Source organism: Pangasianodon hypophthalmus, chromosome 11 (genome assembly GCF_027358585.1).
Source record: "Pangasianodon hypophthalmus isolate fPanHyp1 chromosome 11, fPanHyp1.pri, whole genome shotgun sequence".
Classification (NCBI taxonomy): Eukaryota; Metazoa; Chordata; class Actinopteri; order Siluriformes; family Pangasiidae; genus Pangasianodon; species Pangasianodon hypophthalmus.
The window spans coordinates 27,553,311-27,574,792 of NC_069720.1; the positions used below are offsets into that span (position 1 = coordinate 27,553,311).

The window sequence follows — 21,482 nt, forward strand, 5'->3', positions numbered from 1 at the left end:
ACACACACACACACACACCACAGCAGAGTTTTAATAAACACAGCTACATCCAGTTTTCATCTGTAGTAATTGTAATTGTAGTGATCTGATATATTTTCATTGTTGTGTGTGTGAGATGGAGAGTGAATGTACTGTATATAAAGATTTTGTGTAGTTCATGTTTTCAATGCTAAAACTGAGTGTGTTAAGTGTGAGAAGGTTTTATTTCTGGCAGGATGCGTTACTGCAGTATTACAGATGAAGGTTGTGCTGCTCTGGCTTCAGCTCTGAGGTCAAACTCCTCATCACACCTGAGAGAACTGGATCTGAATGATAATAATCCAGGAGAATCAGGAGTGAAGCTGCTCTCTGATCTACTGAAGGATCCACACTGTACACTGGAGACACTACAGTGAGTTACTGACTTACTGCCTCTTTACTGTACTGTATTGTATAATGAATAATATTCACTGTGTACTGTATATAATATTTTCTCTTTGTGTGTGTGTGTGTGTGTGTTGGTGTTTATGCTGATGTTGTTTGTTTACACTGATGCTTTTCTCTGTCTTACAGCATCGAGTTGTATTAACTCACCAGGACTAGCATATGACAGGAGTCTCACCTCAATCCTCTTTTCCAGGATAAAGCAGTTTTGGTGAAGCGTTAGAACCCGTCCCATATTTCCAGCAGTTTGGGAGCTGAATCATTCATATTCAGATGTAGAAGTTCCATAACAATAACTGTGACTGATCACATCCTTTTATCCACTCAGCTACAAGTTACTTCAGGCTTTAATAACATATTTTACAATCCAAAGTCAAATCCTTCAGCATCTACACACAACACAGAGATATCATCACATCATCACACTGATTATACAAATACACATCCATGTGTTGTAGCTGTTTATAGCTTATTTTTAGCTCCACATTTTTATCTAACATTCATTTCTCCAAAGATGACTGATTCAAAGGTGTGATATTGGTTTTTTTTTCTTAAAAATGATTTTCAAACCTCGGTTCTTTGTTTGCTAATCTGTGTTTAATGGTAACCATGGTAACAGCTTGGTTGTGAAATTTGTTGTTATGGTGATATTTTTACCTCACTTCTATCTGACTGGTTCCTTGGGTACAGACCAGCAGGGTTCTTGTCCCAGACTTGAACAGTTTTTGCTGAATAATAACTAGATATTTTCTGGTGAAAAAGTACAGAATGGTTCCATCACTGGTACCTTATTTCAGTACAAAAAACATACACATGATCTGATTCGACATGAAAATGTGTGTCATGTGTCCAAAATGTAAGCTTACATCACTGAGCATGACATCACTTCCTGTACACATGACTACAATGAATATCTGTATCTCAACCATGTAGAAGCAGCTGAAATGTTATGATATCAGATTGTACTGATTTTTCATCACAGAGAGTCTCATGAAGAACAGAAGCGTGAAATAAAACTCTGCCTTCCTTCCTGCTAATAATCATAATGATGATGTTAAGAGATTAATAATGTTCTTCTCTGGTGATCAGTTCACAATATGGCAGGGCTTCATTATTCTGTAACCTCACACCAGCTAATTACAATAAACATGTATATGAGTGTAAGTAATCTCATGTGATAAAACAAGTGAAAGAGCTGAACTAGAAAGTAACATGTATCACTGCATCTAAGTTTGACTTAAGATATTTATTAGATTCATAAGAAATCCATTATGGAATTATGTCCCCACAAAGCCATTGTGTGTTCTGTGTGTAACCCAGGTTACCAACACTCAACTGAGCTGGGAGTAGTTATTTTCATGAGTTCTGAAGCTGCCAGTAAGAGCATTTTGTATATTGAAGAATTGACCAATCACAAGTGAGAGTGTTGTATAGCACATTTTTTTTTCCTTTCTGGAATTCGCATCCTTTCTGGTTAGCGCGTGCTCTCTCTCTCTTGCTTCGGCGGGAACAGAAGTGAGCGGAGCCGTTTCAGGTCTTTCCGATTAAAATGTAAGAATTTGATTAATCAGGTAGAAATATTTGATTAAAAAACCTAGTGATATTTGCCCAGAGACGTTATATCGAGACTAGAAGCAAAGTTGATGTAAAAAGAGACTTAAATCGGTTTGGTAGCACGCGATTGCCGAGAGGACGCCTCCTTTAACACATGTGGCATGTTATCCAATAATTAAAAGTGTTTCACACAGAAGCAAAAGACATTTTCGATTGGAAATTAATTTCATGACTTATGAGTGAAAGACCGAGTGGAAACTGAGTTCTTTGGAGCTACAAGGGATTAAAACGGTCAAGTTCATCTGTGGTCTTGTGTGTGCTGCAAGCTCTAAGTTGACGCTGTATGGAGATCGATGCTTCACGGAATGGAGTATCTGGATTCCCGGATTTCGTCCAAACTCCTGTGTTCACGGAGGGAGCGAGGACTGGCGAGCCGCACTGAGTTCTCAACAAGTGCTACTGAATGACATTTACATTGCTGTTGCCGAACTGGACGGTAGGAAAAGTGAACTAGCAGCACAAACAGAGTGTTTCACTGTTCTCTTTAGGGACGATCTAATAGGAGAGACTGAGTGACGAACAATTTCATTGTCGTTAACTGAATTCAGCCACATTCACAAGGATGTAAATGAACCTCAAGTACTGAATTACAAGACTCTTGAAAATTGAGCTTTGAATTCATATTTGAATTTATTTAGGTTTATCTGGGTTTCTTCCTAATTGTGTTTTTCTTCTAATTTGGTCAAGTGTATTTGTTTTCCCATTTGAGTTTTTTTTTTGAGTTTTCATTTGAAGTCCTTGAGATCTATAAAGAAAAAAAAAAGAGAGTTATTGTCAAAACAACCTGCACTGAAATAGTTTTTTTTTCCTTTTCTTTGTTTGAGAAAGTTACCCATTGTATTTTATTTTATTTATTTATTTTTTTTCTCATTCCTCTGATTTGGTGCATTTCAATTGCTCAAACATTTGCTTTTGACAAATAACACTGAGTTGAACATCTTACCATGTCTGAGTGATTCATTGTTGTTGTTGAGCTCCTTATTCTCCGTAGGCGAACCTGAACTTCTGAAAAGCTGGTCCATATTCAGAACCCATCGTGTCTGCAGTACTTGGTGCAGCGGGTTACATGTGTGTCCATAATGTCCTATTGACATGAATGTATTTGGCTGTATTTTTGTATGAGTTTTGGTGGTCTGTCTGTGTGTATACATAGTGTGTGTATTTGTGGTGTCCATTTAATGTGTGTGAATGATGAGGTAGAACCTTTACAAAATACAGACCTGATTTAATAAAAACTGATCTCACATACACACACCTCACACCGCAAAGACACATACTGTGTATACATACAAACACACACATGACAATTGGGGTTAGTATGACATTGCATCATTTTCTCTCTGCAATATGCCTAGAATCTTTGACAGTGAATGAGAAAATCTCTCACTAGTATGATTCTGTTTTTTGGCAGTATGTGTTTTGTATGTGTGAGAGAAACAGAGAAAAAAAAGAACAAACAGCCCCTGTTTTTGGATGTCTGTTGTTTGGCAGATATCAAACCCCTCACAATACAATCATGAAACACAGCTCAACCCTTGGTGACTCTTTATTACACTAGATACATGCACTGAGATTTGTTTTGATGAATGAGAATGTCAGGACTATTAGGCGTATTCCGAGTGGGATCTACTCTTCTCATTTTTCCACTTTCGTGGCATGTATGAAACTTTTGTTCGTGGATCAGATAATATGCACCAATACTAATCTAGTGTTTCAGGCAAATATTAGTGTAATACTAATACTATTTGCCATTTCTATAGGTACAGTCCCCTCCAAAAGTATTGGACCAACAAGGCCCATTCTATAGTTTTCGCTATACACTAAAGACATTTGGGTTTGAGATCAAAAGATAAATATGAGACAATAGATCAGAATTTCAGCTTTCATTTCCTCATATATACAGTACATCTGAAACTAGACAGTTGGAGACTGGAAAAATACCAGGTGATATTTTTTCTAATCTTCAACTGTCCAGTTTGGGTGAGTCTGTGTCACTGATAGCCTCAGATTTCGGTGCTTAGCTGACAGGAGTGGAACCCAATGTGGTCTTCTGCTGTTGACGCCCATCCACCTGAAGGTTTGATGTTCTGTGCACTCTGAGATGCTTTTCTGCTCATCACAGTTGCAAAGAAATTCTAATGTGAACATTAGCTGAAGCTCTTGACCTGTATCTGCATGATTTTGTGCATTGTTCTGCTGCCACATGTTTGGCTGATTAGATAACTGCATGAATGTGCAAGTGTGCAGGTGTTCCCAATAAAGTGGATGGTGAGTGTAATTGCTATATTATATGTTTACTTTCTTTACTTACCCAGAGTAAAGAAAATGTTCATAAGCTGATTAATGGCTTCAGCCTCCAGCCCATCATTCAGCTCTTTCAGCATCCATGTTGTAATATAAGTTAATATTGAAGGGTCAATCTTAAACAATACTATTATTGACCGTTTTTCTATTTACAATTACAGTTTCAATTTTCATTTATAATTTGTTAAAAATTACATATAGTGTCATCTGTTTTAATGTCCACTAGCTGTACTGCAGCCTCAGCTTCAACATCAACATTATAGATACAGTAAGCAGAATGTTTAATGAAGAGTTGATTAACCATCTTATTTCTTATCAGCATCAGAACAAAAAAAAAAACTGGGGTGGGTTTCCTGTTAAAGATGAATCTTTGTGAATAACGAACAACATAAAGAAGGGCGTACAAGTCTGTTTTCTATTCAAATAGATTTTATTTGTATAGCGCTTCTAACAATGGACATGGTCACAAAACAGCTTTACAGAAATAAATGGATTCAAAATAAATTGTAAATATGTAAATTTATCCCTAATGAGCAAGCCAGAGGCAACGGTGGCAAGGAAAAACTCAAGGAAGGAAGTAGGGCTCAGGATGGATCAGGCAGGTCCTGAGAGCAGAAGGGGTCAGGATCACTGGTATCTCAGGACTAACGTGTAGCTCGACAGAGAGAGAAAGGAAGAGATTGTTAGGTAAGCATTTGTCCCGTAATGGTTAAGGACAATGTACTTTGCATGCAGAGTGCAAGCAGGGACTCCGGCAGGACTAGCTATGACAGCATAACTAAAAGGGAGAGCCAGAAGCTAACACAGACATGAGGGAGTCCTGGGACATAAAGCAGCAGCCACTCCACCGTCAACACACCTGAGTGAACGTGTGAGAGTGGGGGGGCGACAGCATCCAAACATCCCAGTTCACCACAACACTCTATGCCTGTGAAACCCTCCAGACCTGCCCCTGTACCTAAGAAAAAATTATTCACAAAAGGCTTGACTAAACAAATATGTTTTCAGCCGAGACTTAAACACTGAGACTGTGTCTGAGCCCCGAACACTAAGTGGAAGGCTGTTCCATAACTGTGGGGCTTTGTAAGAGAAAGCTCTACCCCCAGCTGTAGCCCGCATTATTCGAGGTACCAACAAATAGCCTGCACCTTTTGACCGAAGTAGGCATGGCAGATCATAAAAGACCAAAAGTTCACTCAAGTACTGTGGCGCGAGACCATTTAGTGCTTTATAGGTCAATAGTAGTATTTTATAATCAATACAAAATTTGATTGGGAGCCAATGCAGTGTGGATAAGATAGGGGTGATGTGGTCATATCTTCTGGTTCTAGTAAGGACTCTCGCTGCTGCATTCTGGACTAAGTGGAGCTTGTTTATCACACCAAGGTCTTTTACTGCTGCACATGAGACAGAAATGCCATCCAGAGTTATGATGTAATCAGAAAGCTTACTACTAGCTGCATGTGGTCCTAGTACAAGTACTTCTGTCTTGTCAGAATTAAGTAAGAGAAGGTTAATAAGCATCCAGTGTCTAATGTCCTTTACACTTTCCTCAACTTTATTAAGCTGGTGTCTGTCATGGGGCTTTGCAGAAACCTACAACTGTGTGTCATCAGCATAACAGTGGAAGCTAATACCATGTTTATGAATAATTTTGCCCAGAGGTAGCATATATAAGGAAAAGAGCAGTGGGCCTAAAATAGAACCTTGCGGAACACCAAACTTTACCTTACTATGTGAAGAGACATCACCATTTACATCTACAAACTGATAATGATCAGTCAGATAAGACCTGAGCCAGCAGAGGGCCATTCCATTAACGCCTACAACAAGGTCAAGCAACACAGGCAAGGGGACACAACCCTGATCAGAGGCCAGGAGTAAGTCATTTACCACTTTAACCAGAGCTGTCTCTGTGCTATGATGAGGCCTAAATCCTGACTGATATATTTCATGAATGTTATTCCTATGTAGGTATGAGCATAGCTGCTGTGCTACAACCATTCCTAGCATCTTGGAGATAAAGGGGAGGTTTAAAATTGGTCTATAGTTAGACAGCTGACAGGGATCGAGGTTAAGTTTTTTTAATCAGGGGTTTGATAACTGCTAGCCAGTGCTAACGGAAGAATTGTTTTGTGAATGTTTTCCAAAAGCCTTTGTTATCAAAGATTTAATGAACGAGTTGTAAGTAGTTCCGCCCAGCCAGAGTCTGGAGAAAAGCTGCACGAGTCAATAGTCAAACAATCGTTCCACAGTCTGGAGGTAAATTTAATAGATGAATCAATGACTTAAACAGCAAAAACAGACACAGATAGACCGGCAATATAAATGGTAAGTGTAATCCATTTTATTCCCGGGATTTGGATATACATGATCAAATCATGCTGCTGTACAAAAACAAATTGTGCTCGTGCAAATCCATTCATTCATGTGGAAACGATGTACATATTTAAAAAAAAAAAGAAAATTCAATAATTTTTTTTTCAATGTACAGATCAACCAAAGGGAATACAAAAGTTACACTAAAAAAGTTCATTAAATTTACTTGATGCAAATGTGTACATCTGTTCCACACAAATGAAATATTTTACTTCAACATAAATTCATCTCTTACACTTTACTTGTTGTTTTCATGTGAATTGATTTACATGAACACAGTTTGCTTCATTTATTTTTGTACATCTAACATAATTAATAAAAACGATGTGTAACTCTCACAGACTGAAGCTGAAGTTCCAACCTAAGACGCTAGCGTTGTGAAGTGGCCAAGCTTCCCACTGCCCCACCGAGCCACAGACACTTTCATTAATCCAGTTAACACTAGAGCAATGGATCACACTCACTCCATAGAACTGTGAGGAGTTTTCTATAGAAATTAGCAGCCATTGACGTTTTTGAGGTACAACTGCACACGGGTTGAAATAACAGAGAACTTAGTGAATAATGAATGGGTCAGGTTACTCATTAATTTACGAACAAGTTTAGGTACTACATTAGTTATGAAGGGTTTTTCTTGAAATACTCATTAATTAAAAAAGCTCAGCTTCAGCTCATCCTGAAAAAAGTCACATGATTCACAATTCATACTTCATATGATGTTTAGATTGTATTAAATGAGGCCAATAAAGTGTTTCACTTTGATTTGTTATTTAATTTAATATTAGCAGTCCTTCAGTTACATTACTGGTGTCATGACATGATACCTGGTTCATCCAGGTAAATATCCACAAGTTCTATTAAATACCATCAGCTTTTTCACTGTTTCTGTTCAGGAACTCAGTACTTAATGTGATGGTCTTTTCAGTTATTGTTTTTCATTTTGCCTGAGTTTGGTGAGTTATGAAGCATATCCATGGACTGATCAACCTGCAAATTGCACGTATGCATGAAGACAAACTAAAACACACTGCATCACCATTCATCTAGAGCAGAGTCACCATCCAACACCCTGAAATGCACGAGAACAACTCTTCCAAAAGAGTTTGTTGCGTGTTAGAGCATATACTAAAACATCTTTACAACAGCCAACAACAACATCAACAGCAACAGTACTAGTACTACTAGCATTAGTAGTCAGGGGTAGTGGTGGCTGAACAGTTAAGGCTCTGGGTTACTGATCAGAAGGTGGAAAGTTCAAGCCTAGCACTGCTTCCTAGCATGCTGGGATATGTGAGACCCCTTTTTTTTTTTAAGGGATATAGCTCAGTGGTAGAGCACATGCTGTGGTGTAATGTATATGTGACAAATAAAGACTTCTCTCTACTACTACTGATAATAGCTGTTAAATATTATTGTTATTTTTTAATATTATTAATAGGTATTAGTATTTATTATAATGATTATTTATTAAATATTTTCATTACTACATATATCAGCAACAACACTGCTACTACTACTACTACTACTAATAATAATAATAATAATGTGTTATTATTATTAATATTATTCCATTCTATAAGGTAAATAGACTTTTGTGTAGTTAGTGAAGTGTGTTGTGCTGGATGGTTCTTGGTTACTCTCGTGTGGCCACATTTCAAAACTTGACTCTCTGCATTTGCAGTAAATAACTTGGTTCTAATAATGAAATGATTTAATAAATTAAATGCATGAATGCATGTCACATACATCATACCCATCCGTGGTGATGTACGGAGAACACGGGGTTGTTTGTCACTTCTGTGTATTAACACACTTTCCTACATGACAGTTTGATCAACACGGCAGTCTGAAATGATGAACATTGTAGACATCTAATAAATGAATAAAATAATTTGATAAGTAATGAAAGGTGTTCTCAGTTGCTTACATAATTTTCTACATGGTGAGTTAAAGGCGCACAACTATCAGAATCACAGTTCATAATTGTGTTTTATTTGGCCAAGTACAAGAGAGTGTAGGAGGAATCAGACTCTGTTGTTGTGCTTATATAACTATAGCATGAGCACTTTTTAACTTCTCATAGTTTTGGTGAGAAATGCAAATGCTAAAACATATTTACACTCAGCTTTACATTACATTACACTCAGCTGTGACTGTGGAGGTACAGTACGGGTTTATGTAATCAGATTTTGCTATCTTCTATTCCTCTCCATTACTAGTTACAATAAACTTTACTGACTAATAGACTGGTGTGACACTTTGGTCAAAACAGAGCAAACTTATATACATTTACGCTAACACAGATTGCAATGATGTCAGGCTGCAAAATCCTCTTTACCGTGAGCGTTGTGTTTATAGAAAAGAGACGGCCTGTGAGTAGACTTAAGTGTGTACAGTAGAACACTGGCTTTGTTTTGACACACGTGTTTGATGATTTGTATGTTAGTTTCTTTGGCACAAATGGTGAAGCGAGTATGCTTTCCTTGCGAATGACACTTGGAGTTTAAGAATGAGGTTAGCATTTGAGAAAGTGTATCTAATTTAGACATTAAACCTTACAGAGTCCATATGTGGGCTCGATTAAAAGTGTACACAGACTTTGATGGTGATCAGCTGAATGATGGGCTACTAATAAGACATTGTGCTGCTACGCGTGACCCGGAGTTATAGTGGACCTAGGAGTGTAGAATCCAGGCCTTGAGCCCACAGACATGCTCAAAAGGAGCGTCTCGTGTCTGTAAAGGGAATGTCAATGTTTTACAAGCACACAGTACTTTTACTAACCTCCTTACACTGATGGCTGTTTGGCTGTATGTTTTTTTTTATTTTACTACTTAATTCTACTACTACTACTACTACTGGAAAAACAACTACTACTACTAATAACAGTAATAATAATGTTTGTGTGTATAGAGAGGGTGAGGAAGAAGAAGACGCTAGCAGGTAGAAAGCTGTGGCATTCTGTTTCTTTTTGAATGTGCTCTATTGTGTGACCGTTGGTCTTAGGCCCGCCTCCTCGCCTGTTCTCAACAAGGTCCTGTAGAGGGCGGATAAATATGTGGCATCATGTCTGGCAGAGGCAAGGGCAGAGAGAGAGAGAGTGAGAGAGAGATTGACCGCCGGCTTTTATCGCGCTGTTTCCCCGCGGCTGTTTTGTTCATTGTGTAAGTCCTGTAGTATGCTAAAAGCACAAATGAGTAAATATAAACATGGTTGTAAGAGTGTTGTGTGTTCTCAGTGTTGCTAAATAATGTTATTGCAGCCTGAAGTAATAATAATGTTAAAGCAGGACTAAGTAATTCAAAATAGGGTTATAGCAGCAAGAAGTAATTTCAAATAGGCAATATATAAGCAAAAAAAGAAAGGTGTTGTTAATTTATTCTTATGAGACTCCAAAGTCTGCATCATTTCTGTTTATTAACGCTGATAAGTTTATGATAGTTTTCTGGTAAAGTTGAAAATTTACTACAGTAGTTTTACAGAATTTATGAAATTTAATACAACTAAGTTGATTTAAAGCAGCTGATAAAGAAAGACTCCATCAGGTTCAGGAACAGATGGGCAATCCTGTTCTGATACTGGTTCAGGAGGTGGACACTTGAAACAGCACTTACACAATGCTGCAGTGTTTGGTTGATCTGAGAGAGCCAGTGGGGGCAGCCCTGGCCACTCTGAGAACTGAGGTACCTCCACTGAGCTCAGAAGAACACCACACTATCAGTGAGTGTCTAGGAGTGTTGTCTCCTTTCCAGCAATCAACAGAAGAACCTTCAGAAGAGAAAAGAGTTTCTGCATCAAGCCATGCCACTAATTAGAATGCTAAAACATTTTCTTAATGTTAAGTTGTCAAAACTGACAAATGACAAGGCTGTACATCTTGCTAGCACTCTCATTAAACTTCTATCAGTTAGATTATGTGTTTATGAGACAATGAGCATTGAGACCATTTCAACCCTGCTGGATCCAAGGTATAAAACATTTGGTTTCTGCAGCCAGGCAAAAGCACAGGCAGCTGTAAAAAGACTTACAGCAGATGTTTATACATCTGTACATTTATTAACAGCCAACTCACTTGGTTGTTGAAAATCTTTGAGACCTGCTTGACAGCCATGTTATGGAAACAATACGTGTGAAAAATGCCACTGCTGATGCCACAGTAGAAGTTCAACGGTACCTTAGTGATCCAAATATTTCTAGATCAGAGGATCCTTTGCATTTCTTGGTTACACAGAAATGTATGATCTCCTTATCAACTGGCACTCCAATTTCTGTGTACTTCAGCCTCCTCTGTGCCTTGAAAATGTGTTTTTTCTAAGGCAAGAGAAATTTTGAATAAAAGAAGGAATTGCCTTAGTCCTTTAACAATTGAACAAATATTGTTCCTCAATAAAAATCCTTGAGTTTTTGTTGTTTCAATTTCACACAAGCATTTTATTCACATTTTTAAGTCATACACAGTATATTTATCTAATTTTCAAAAGAAATGCTAATATGTCAGTAAGTTATCAGCTCAGATATTCTTTGAGATACAATATAGTCTGCTATGAACATTAGTGTTAATCAAAGCTTTGTGTAATGATCCTTTTTTCCATCCAATTGGCTTATAACCTTCATTGCTTCAGAAAGCTTCATTTCTCCATCCCTACATCACATACTGCAGGTGAGAAATTCTCTGATGTTGTGTTAAACTCTCGTTTATTGATTACAACCACATTGTCCTGTTACAAAATTCTGGTGTAAGAGTTTTACTTCCTATTATGAGGAACACTCACATCAGGCCTAGGAGAAGTAATCTTACTGAGAGAGTTGTGAGAAAGGTGCATGAATTTATTTATACACCCCTGTATATTTGTATAAATATATGTATTTTTATAGATTTATTTTGAGCTATCAATCCATCATCAATAAACAAACGAGCACCACGTTTCTGTGACTATGTGCATGCGTGCAGGTATGTGTGTGTGTGTGTGTGTGTGTGCAGGTGTGTGTTTATTACCTGCCTGCGTCACTGCCCTTCCCACTCTGCAGAATAAACCAGATGAACAGGATAAACCAGTTAAACCAGTTAGACAGTATCAGTGAAAGTAAAACTCAGCAGCTTCATTTTGTGTGGAGGGGAAAATAAACCATTTCAGGAGTAAAAACACAGTGAATATCTAAATCTAAAGCTATAATATATAAACACAGTGAGTATCTAAATCTAAAGCTATAATATATAAACACAGTGAGTATCTAAATCTAAAGCTATAATATATAAACACAGTGAGTATCTAAATCTAAAGCTATAATATATAAATGCAGTCAGTATCTAAATCTAAAGCTATAATATATAAACACAGTGAGTATCTAAATCTAAAGCTATAATATATAAATGCAGTCAGTATCTAAATCTAAAGCTATAATATATAAACACAGTGAGTATCTAAATCTAAAGCTATAATATATAAACACACTGAAGTGACACTAGATGCAGAAGAGTTTTGTGGGTTTGTACTGAAGGTTTAATGTACACAGGTTGTTTTAGGACTTGATACCGTGACTATTTCCTGTAAGTGAACTCTGTGCTGATACAGGATTTGATTTAACACACCGATGTTGGAGTGAAGTAAACGTGTGTCCTGCTGTAATCTGGAGAAGGAGACATGACCTCCAACATGAGTGTGTCTGGAAAACAGGACTTAAAGAAAGATGAGAGGCGAGTTGCTTTTCTGTTCTCCAGCAATAAATACACACCGTCTCATGGGAACAGATCTGTATCACTAAACACTCACTAGTTAACAGAGGAACTAAACTTTGCTTTAAGGTGTTTAATAGCAGTGAATATATCACTGATCTGAAGTAAGAACAGTTTAGAGAAATCATTCACTGAGAGAAGAGTAAAAAGGACTGTGTAATGTGTAGCATAAGAGCAGCATAGCTTTGAGTCAGTGAACTCTACAGGCTTTAAGACCCAGCTGAGTCAGTTAGCTGTGATTGGGACTCCTGACATCAGAGTAATTCCTGAGGTATGAGGCGGGTCTCCTGTTTGAATAAGTGTGCAGACTGTAGCTGAATTAAAAAGATGGAATTATTGGTGTTTAATGATGAACACATTGTTTAACAGTGCTGAGACAGCAGAGTATTAATTATTGCTGATATTTCTGTTGTAATTCTAGAATGATGAAGAGAAAGAGATCAGACTCACCAGAACCCAGCTGTGTGTCCATGAAGAGTGACGCGTCAATGGATCCACCAATACTCTTCAGAGACAGAGACAGTTCTACTGATGTGAGGTCAGTATAGTGAGGTGTTTTACAGCAGTGTTCCACCTGATCAAACTCACTCGTCTCATTATGAAGCCCTTCATGAGCTTTATCAGGTGTTGAAGCAGTAAAACACTAAACTGTGCAATGCTGCAGCTCTCGGACTGGCAGTGAGGAAAAGTGCTTTAAGAGTTCAGTTCAGCCTGCAGTTCCTGAGCTGGAGGGTCTGTGGAGCTACAGAAGAACATTTACACCTGGGAAATTAATGACCATATAACTATTTTATTCATTCATTCATTCATTCAAACATTTGTTACTAAATATTGTAGTGTCAGTTAGGAAATCCTGCAATCAGTGTATTGTGTTAAGAGGAGAGTTTTAAAGGAGCAGTAATTGATTTTTACATGTACACATCACCTAGAAATTTGCAGAACATGAAAGAAAGACAATGGTCCTGGCCTCAGCACAAGTGTATTATGTGGCTGAAAAAAAAAAAACCTGTTTGGAAATCATCCTTCATCTTATAGACACTCCCCATTGTCTGTTCACTCCAGCCCCATCTCAGCTTGTTTGGCGAGGAAAGAAACATTGCCAAAGCCTGTAAGCTGTAGGGTTACCACCTTCAGTGAGGAAAAATAAAGGACCCCCTCTTTTTCTTTGTATTTATTAGTGTGTGTTGTGCAGCTATGAATACATATAGTCCATATTACATGATGTGTTTTTTTTGTTCACAGACCACAAAAGAAGAAATCAAACATCAGCAGAAATCAGTTGGACTCCATATTCAAGGTGTGTGTGACTTGTGATATTTTATCGATGTGCAGCAGCATTATGGGTAATCAGACAGAATTTCAGTTGGATCTATGATAACAGAGTTAAAAAAAATAAAAGCATCTCTCACTGTGTAAGATTATAATATTTAGATCTGTTACTGTGTGTTTCTAACCAGGAGCTGGAACACAAAGTCATCACTCTGATAAAGAATGTGCTGAAGAGGTTTCAGAATCTCCTGAGTCCAGATTACCCAGCATGCACTGAGAGGGAGGTGGAGGATGAGGAGGATCTGCACAGTGTCAGAGAGGGAGCGCTGAAGATCACACTGCACGTCCTGAAGAACATGAACCACACAGATCTCGCTAACACACTGCACAACAGTAAGAGCTCTGAGTCATGGCTTTATTCCATCAGGTTCACTTTAGAGAGAGGAAATTGTTTTAGATATTAACACTTTTAGTTTTAAGTTTGATTTTAGTATCATGTTCATCTGGTGCTTTTCTGTTCTGTTCGTGGTCCAGCTTGTGGTTACTCTGTACAATGGTCCTGTTCCTTCAGTAATATTTAGTACATGAATCAGGAATGAACAGCAGCGTTTGAAAGAATTTTACATTTTATATTTTGCTCAGTGATTTTGCATTAAAATGTGTTATTACTTTGTTTTTTAGAACTCATCTTTGAGTATCAGGCAAAGTTGAAATCCAACCTGAAAGAGAAGTTTAAAAGAATTAATGAAGGAATTTCACAGCACGGAAGCTCAGCGCTTCTGAACGAGATCTACACAGAGCTCTACATCACAGAGGGTTGGAGTGGAGAAGTCAATAATGAACATGAGGTGAGACAGATTGAGACAGCTTCCAGGAGACCAGCAACACAGGAGACACCCATCAAATGTAATGAGCTCTTTAAAGACAAGTCCATCAGAAGTGTGCTGACTAAAGGAGTTGCTGGAATTGGAAAAACAGTCTCTGTGCAGAGGTTCATTCTGGACTGGGCTGAAGGAAAAGCAAATCAGGACATCTTCTTCATGTTTCCACTTCCCTTTAGAGAGCTGAATTTGATGAAGCAGAAAAATCTCAGTCTGATGAGTCTTCTTCATCACTTTTTCCCAGAAATGAGAAAACTAGAATTAATAGACTCCTACAAAGTGTTGTTGATCTTTGATGGTCTGGATGAGTGTCGACTTCCTCTAAATTTCCAGAACAATGAGAGATTGTGTGATGTGACAGAGTCAGCCTCAGTGGATGTGCTGCTGACAAACCTCATCAAGGGGAATCTGCTTCCCTCTGCTCTCCTCTGGATAACCTCTCGACCAGGAGCAGCCAATCAGATCCCTCCTGAGTGTGTAGACCAGGTAACAGAGATACGAGGCTTCAGTGATCCTCAGAAAGAGGAGTACTTCAGGAAGAGGATCAGTGATCAGAGCCTGGCCAATAAAATCATCACACACATGAAGTCTTCAAGAAGCCTATACTTCATGTGCCACATCCCAGTCTTCTGCTGGATTTCAGCCACTGTTCTAGAGAGAATGTTGGGTGAAGCAGAGAGTGGAGAGATCCCCAAGACTCTGACTCAAATGTTCACACACTTCCTTATCTTTCAGATCAAACACAAGGACCAAAAGTTCCATCAGAAATGTGACCCTGATCCTCAGCAGACCAGAGAGAGTATCCTGGCACTGGGAAAACTGGCTTTCCAACAGCTGGAGAAAGGAAACCTGATCTTCTATGAGGAAGACCTGAGAGAGTGTGGCATTGATGTCAGAGAAGTGTCAGTGTACTCAGGTGTGTGTACTCAAATCTTCAGAGAGGAGTTTGGGCTTCAGCTGGGGAAGGTGTTCAGCTTTGTACACCTGAGTGTTCAGGAGTTTCTGGCTGCTTTATATGCATTTCTCTCCTTCATCAGCAGAAATGTACCAGAACAACAAACCTCTGATCTGTCTGAACTTTTCAGAAAGTCAAACATGTCTGATTTCCTCAGGAGTGCAGTGGACAAGGCCTTACAGAGCGAGAATGGACATCTGGACCTGTTCCTCCGCTTCCTTCTGGGTCTCTCACTGGAGTCCAATCAGAATCTCTTACGAGGCTTAATGCCACAGACAGGAAGCAGCTCTCACAGCAAACAGGAAACAGTCGATTACATCAAGGAGAAGATCAGGGAGAATCCATCTCCAGAGAAATCCATCAATCTATTCCACTGTCTGAATGAACTGAATGATCATTCTCTAGTGCAGGAAGTACAAACTTACCTGAACAGAGGAGATTCCTGTCGTCTTAGTGAAACCAGTCTCTCTCCTGCTCAGTGGTCAGCTCTGGTGTTTGTGTTACTGAACTCAGAACAGGAGCTGGATGTGTTTTATTTGAGGAAATATGGCCCATCAGAGGAATGTCTTCTGAGGCTGCTGCCAGTGGTCAAAGCCTCCAGAAAAGCTGTGTGAGTATTTTTATTTATAAATGTATTACTGCATGGTTTGTTATTTTAATGTAACACTGAACTGCACTGTTTGGATTAATGCTTGTTAACAGGTACTTTAATCATCTTTAAACAAACCTCTGGTACTTTTACAGAAGATCGTTTCATTTTTTTGCACTATCACGTTTTGTTTGCACTGAGGGCTGGCTGATATGGACAAAATCTTATATCACGATTTATTACCTTTTCTCTAAAATTGATGAAAAAATGATTTACACAAAATAACTCCAAGCATTCATTACTGCTTTTTGATAATTTTGTGAACTAAACTGAACAAATTGGAATCGTAAAAAAGAAAATAAACTAATGAAGGAAACTATGTTGGACTTACAAACACGACGCATACGGGACAATTTGATCTTTACAGGTATACCCGAAAATTCATCTGATGACCCAGAGACACTGGTTAACGACTTCATGAAAACACAGCTAAAACTCCCACCTGAAGTTATCGATAATATAACATTCCATCAAGTCCACCGCCTCGGTACGAGAACCCAGAAAGGACCCAGACCCATCGCTGCCAAATTTGAACACTTTAAACAGAAAGAACTTGTGAAAAACAAAGGAAGAGAATTAAAAGGAACAAAATTCGCACTCAGTGACCAATTTCCAAGAGAAATTCAATTCAATTTAATTCGTATAGCACTTTTAACAATGGACATTGTCACAAAGCAGCTTTACAGAAATAAATGGATTCAAAAAAATAGTAAATATGTGAATTTATCCCTAATGAGCAAGCCAGAGGTGACAGTGGCAAGGAAAAACTCCCTGAGATGATATGAAGAAGAAACCTTGAGAGGAACCAGGCTCAAAAGGGAACCCATCCTCATCTGGGTGCAACGGATAGTGCGATTATAAATAAATCCCTTCTATTATTGTGTACTATATGGACAAATAGTGCAAATGTGCAACCAGTAAATTCATCACAGTTTTCACAAGAAGTCGGGTTGGTTAAAATCTATCCACTGTCCACTGATGGAGTCCTGAGTACGAAGCTGCTCGTGGCAACTTCAGCCCCAAAGCCACTACAGCAATCGCAGTCCCAAGCCATCACAGTTCAGCTCCCCATATGTGTTCAGATCCCCATGCCATCTCCACAGCCCCCAGGTGGCGCCATCCCCAGCAATCCAAACAGTTCTTCAGGCCGTCCATATGGGGCCACCCCCAGCAGCAGCGAGCGAACTCAACCGATGAGAACTCCAACCAGAAGTAGGGCATCAGGATGGGTCAGGCAGGCAGGTCCAGAGAGCAGAAGGGGTCAGGATCACTGGTATCTCAGAAGTAGCACGTGTAGCTCGGCAGAGAGAGAGAGAGAGAGAGAGAGAGAGGAAGAGATTGTTAGGTAAGCTTTTGTCCTCTAATGGTTAAGGACAATGTACTTTGCATGCAGAGTGCAAGCATTTTACATTCACATTTATGGCATTTGGTAGACGCCCTTGTCCAGAGCGACTTACAAAAGTGCTTTGAAGTCTATCAAAATACATTCTGATACTGACTCACTAGGTCACAAACTAGGAATACCATCAGTCCAGAACTCTGTTGGGGAGACAAGCGCTCAAACAATACTTTTTTTTTTTTTAAGTGCTAACTTAAGTAGTTAAGGAAGAGGTAAGTCTTTAGACATCGTTTGAAGACTGCCAGTGACTCAGCTGTTCGGACATCTAGGGGAAGTTCATTCCACCATCTTGGTGCCAGAACAGAGAAGAGTCTCGATGCAGGCCTTCCTTGTACTCTGAGAGATGGTGGGACCAGTCGAGCAGTGCTAGAGGATCGGAGGGAGCGTGGTGGCGCTCGAGGTGTGATAAGTGCTTTGAGATAAGTGGGTGCTGGTCCGTTTTTGGCTTTGTAGGCAAGCATCAGTGTTTTAAATCTGATGCAGCAGCTACAGGAAGCCAGTGGTGGGAGCGTAGCACTAGTGGTGTGGGAAAATTTAGGAAGGTTGAAAACCAATCGTGCAACTGCATTCTGGATCAGTTGCAGAGGACGAATGGCGCTCAGAGGCAGACCTGCCAGTAGTGAGTTGCAGTAGTCCAGTCTTGAAATGACAAGGGACTGAACAAGCACCTGTGTGGCCTGTGTGGAAAGAAATGGATGAATTCTTCTGATGTTACAAAGGAGAAATCGACATGAACATGTCAGATTAGCAATGTGAGAGGAGAAGGACAGTTGATTGTCCATGGTTACCCTAAGGTTGATGCAGTAACCGAAGCTGAGATCAGAGAATTGTCTAGGGAGATTGCAAGATCCTGAGATGGGGATGAATCACCTGGGATGAACAGCAGTTCAGTTTTGCTGGGATTAAGTTTCAGCTGATGAGACATCAGACATGCTGATATCCAAGCAGAAACATGAGTGTCTGAGGGAGGGAAGGAGAGGATGTGTTGAGTGTCATCTGCATACAGTATACAGTGGTATGAAAACCCATGTGAGGATATGACCGCACCAATAGATCGAGATCAAGCAGGGACTCAGGCAAAACTAGCTATGACAGCATAACTAAAAGGGAGAGCCAGAAGCTAACACAGACATGAGGGTACCCTGGGACATAAGGCAGCCAGCCACTCCACCTTCGACAAACCTGAGTGAATGCGTGAGAGTGGGGGGGCGACAGCATCCAAACATCCTAGTTCACCACAACACTCTATGCCTGTGAACCCTCCAGACCTGCCCCTGTACCTAAGAAAAAACTATTCACAAAAGGCTTGACTAAACAAATATGTTTTCAGCCTAGACTTAAACACTGAGACTGTGTCTGAGCCCCAAACACTAAGTGGAAGGCTGTTCCATAACTGTGGGGCTTTGTAAGAGAAAGCTCTACCCCCAGCTGTAGCCTTCACTATTCGAGGTACCAAAAAATAGCCTGCACCTTTTGATCTAAGTAGGCATGGGGGATCATAAAAGACCAAGGCGCGAGACCATTTAGTGCTTTATAGGTCAATAGTAGTATTTTATAATCAATACGAAATTTGATTGGGAGCCAATGCAGTGTGGATAAGATAGGAGTGATGTGGTCATATCTTCTGGTTCTAGTAAGGACTCTCGCTGCTGCATTCTGGACTAAGTGGATCTTGTTTACGTATCTACTGGAACATCCAGACAGTAAGGCATTACAATAATCCAACCTAGAGGTAACAAAAGCATGAACTAATCTGCATGGTGTAGTGACAATATGTTTCTAATTTTAGCAATATTTCTGAGATGAAAGAAAGCTATCCTAGTTATATTATCTACATGAGCTTCAAAAGAAAGACTAGAGTCGATAATCACACCAAGGTCTTTTACTGCTGCACATGATGAAACAGAAAGGTCATCCAGAGTTATTATGCAATCAGAAAGCTTACTTCTAGCTGCATGTGGTCCTAGTACAAGTACTTCTGTCTTGTCAGAATTAAGTAAGAGAAAGTTAATAAGCATCCAGTTTCTAATGTCTTTTACACATTCCTGAACTTTATTAAGCTGGTGTCTGTCATCTGGCTTTGCTGAAACATACAACTGTGTCTCATCAGCGTAACAGTGGAAGCTAATACCATGTTTACAGATAATTTTGCCCAGAGGTAGCATATATAAGGAAAAGAGCAGTGGGCCTCAAACAGAGCCTTGTGGGACACCAAAGTTTACCTTAGTATGTGTAGAGAAGTCACCATTTACGTCTACAAACTGATAATGATCAGTTAAATAAGACCTGAGCCAGGAAAGGGCCAATCCCTTTCCTACTACATTTTCTAGTCTATTGAGGAGAATTTTCTAGTACAAGGGCATTCCCTTAATGCCTCCTGCATTTTCTAGTCTATCGAAGAGAATAGCATGATCAATGGTATCAAAAGCTGCGCTAAGGTCAAGCAGCACAAGCAAGGAGACACAACCCTGATCAGAGGCCAGTAGTAGGTCATTTACCACTTTAACCAGAGTTGTCTCTGTGCTATGAATGTTCATGAATGTTATTCCTATGTAAGTATGAGCATAGCTGCTGTGCTGCAACCTTTTCTAGGACCTTGGAAATAAAGGGGAGGTTTGATATTGGTCTATAGTTGGACACCTGACAGGGGTGAAGGTCAGGTTTTTTAATCAAGGGCTTGATAACTGCTAGTTTAAAAGATTTAGATACATAGCCAATGCTAAGGGAAGAACTGATTATCTTTAAAAGAGGTTCTATTATTTCAGGAATTATCTGTTTGAAGAAACATGTAGATAAAGTATCTAGTATACAGGTTGATGATTTTGATGATGAAATTAGTGAAATTAGTTCCGTCTCTCGAAGTAAAGGAGTAAAACATTGTAATTGTTGATCTGATATTATTATATTATTATATTATTATCTACAGGGTTAGTTATAAAACTGTCCAGTTTTAAATTAATAGTCTGAATTTTTTGCCTGATATTTTCAATTTTTCCATTGAAAAAATTCATGAAGTCATCACTGCTATATAATGATTGTGTGTGTGTTTCTATTGTGGTCTTATTCCTAGTTAATTTTGCTACAGTATTAAATAAGAATCTAGGATTATTTCTGTTATCTTCAATTAGGGTGGAGAGATACACTGATCTAGCAGCACTAAGAGCTTTCCTATAGCTCAAACGGCTCTCCTTCCATGCTATTTGAAATACTACCGATTTAGTTTGACGCCATTTACGTTCTAGTTTTCGAGTGGTCTGTTTTAAAGTTCGTGTGTGATCGCTATACCAGGGTGCTAGCTTTTTCTCCCTAATTATTTTTCTTTTAAATGCAGCTCCCTTATCTAGTGAGTTGCAGAACGTTGATTCTAAGCATTCAGTTGCCTGGTCAAGTTCTTCGGGATCAGACGGTGATCCAATAATGGTTGATAAATCTGGGAGATTACTGATAGAACTCTGTGCAGTTGTTGACGTGAAAGTATGTTTGACACGGTGACGTGGCAAGGTGCATATATTATGACTAAGATACATTTTAAATGTGATGAGGTAATGATCTGAGATAGCTTCAGACTGCGGAAATGTGACTATATTTTCTATATTTAATCTGAATGTTAGTATTAAATCAAGAGTGTGACCACCACTATGGGTGGGTCCTATTACATTCTGATTAACCCCTACAGAATCTAGAATGGACACAACTGCTGTTCTCAGAGGGTCATCTGGATTATCAAAATGAATATTAAAGTCTCCAACAATTAATGTTTTGTCTAAAGAAACAACCAGGTTAGAGATGAAATCTGCAAATTTGCATAGGAATTCCGAATATGGCCCTGGGGGTCTGTAAATAATAATTACTGGAATCACCTGGGTAGACTTATT

At 39.0% G+C, this 21,482-nt stretch overlaps 2 protein-coding genes across 5 annotated transcripts in view; both read left to right on the forward strand.

The window, feature by feature from the left end:
* Positions 1-3,563, forward strand: part of LOC113524564 (NACHT, LRR and PYD domains-containing protein 12-like) — a 31,991-nt gene extending 28,428 nt beyond the window's left edge. For 2 of the 4 annotated variants that reach the window (XM_053238230.1, XM_053238231.1), the window contains 2 exons: positions 215-391; positions 553-3,563. In XM_053238230.1, coding sequence (XP_053094205.1) covers positions 215-391; positions 553-568 — 193 coding nt within the window. In that variant the 3' untranslated portion in view covers positions 569-3,563. Of the gene's footprint in view, positions 1-214; positions 392-552 lie in introns of those variants that run through there. The other 2 variants (XR_008302739.1, XR_008302741.1) reach the window with 1 other exon arrangement.
* Positions 3,564-11,804: 8,241 nt separating this feature from the next.
* On the forward strand, positions 11,805-16,173 carry LOC128319325 (NLR family CARD domain-containing protein 3-like). The gene is made up of 5 exons (XM_053238293.1): positions 11,805-11,906; positions 12,876-12,992; positions 13,697-13,751; positions 13,912-14,116; positions 14,405-16,173. The coding sequence occupies exons 2-5, from the start codon at positions 12,877-12,879 to the stop codon at positions 16,171-16,173; spliced, it is 2,145 nt and encodes a 714-aa protein (XP_053094268.1). The 5' UTR covers positions 11,805-11,906; position 12,876.
* Positions 16,174-21,482: the final 5,309 nt, after the last annotated feature.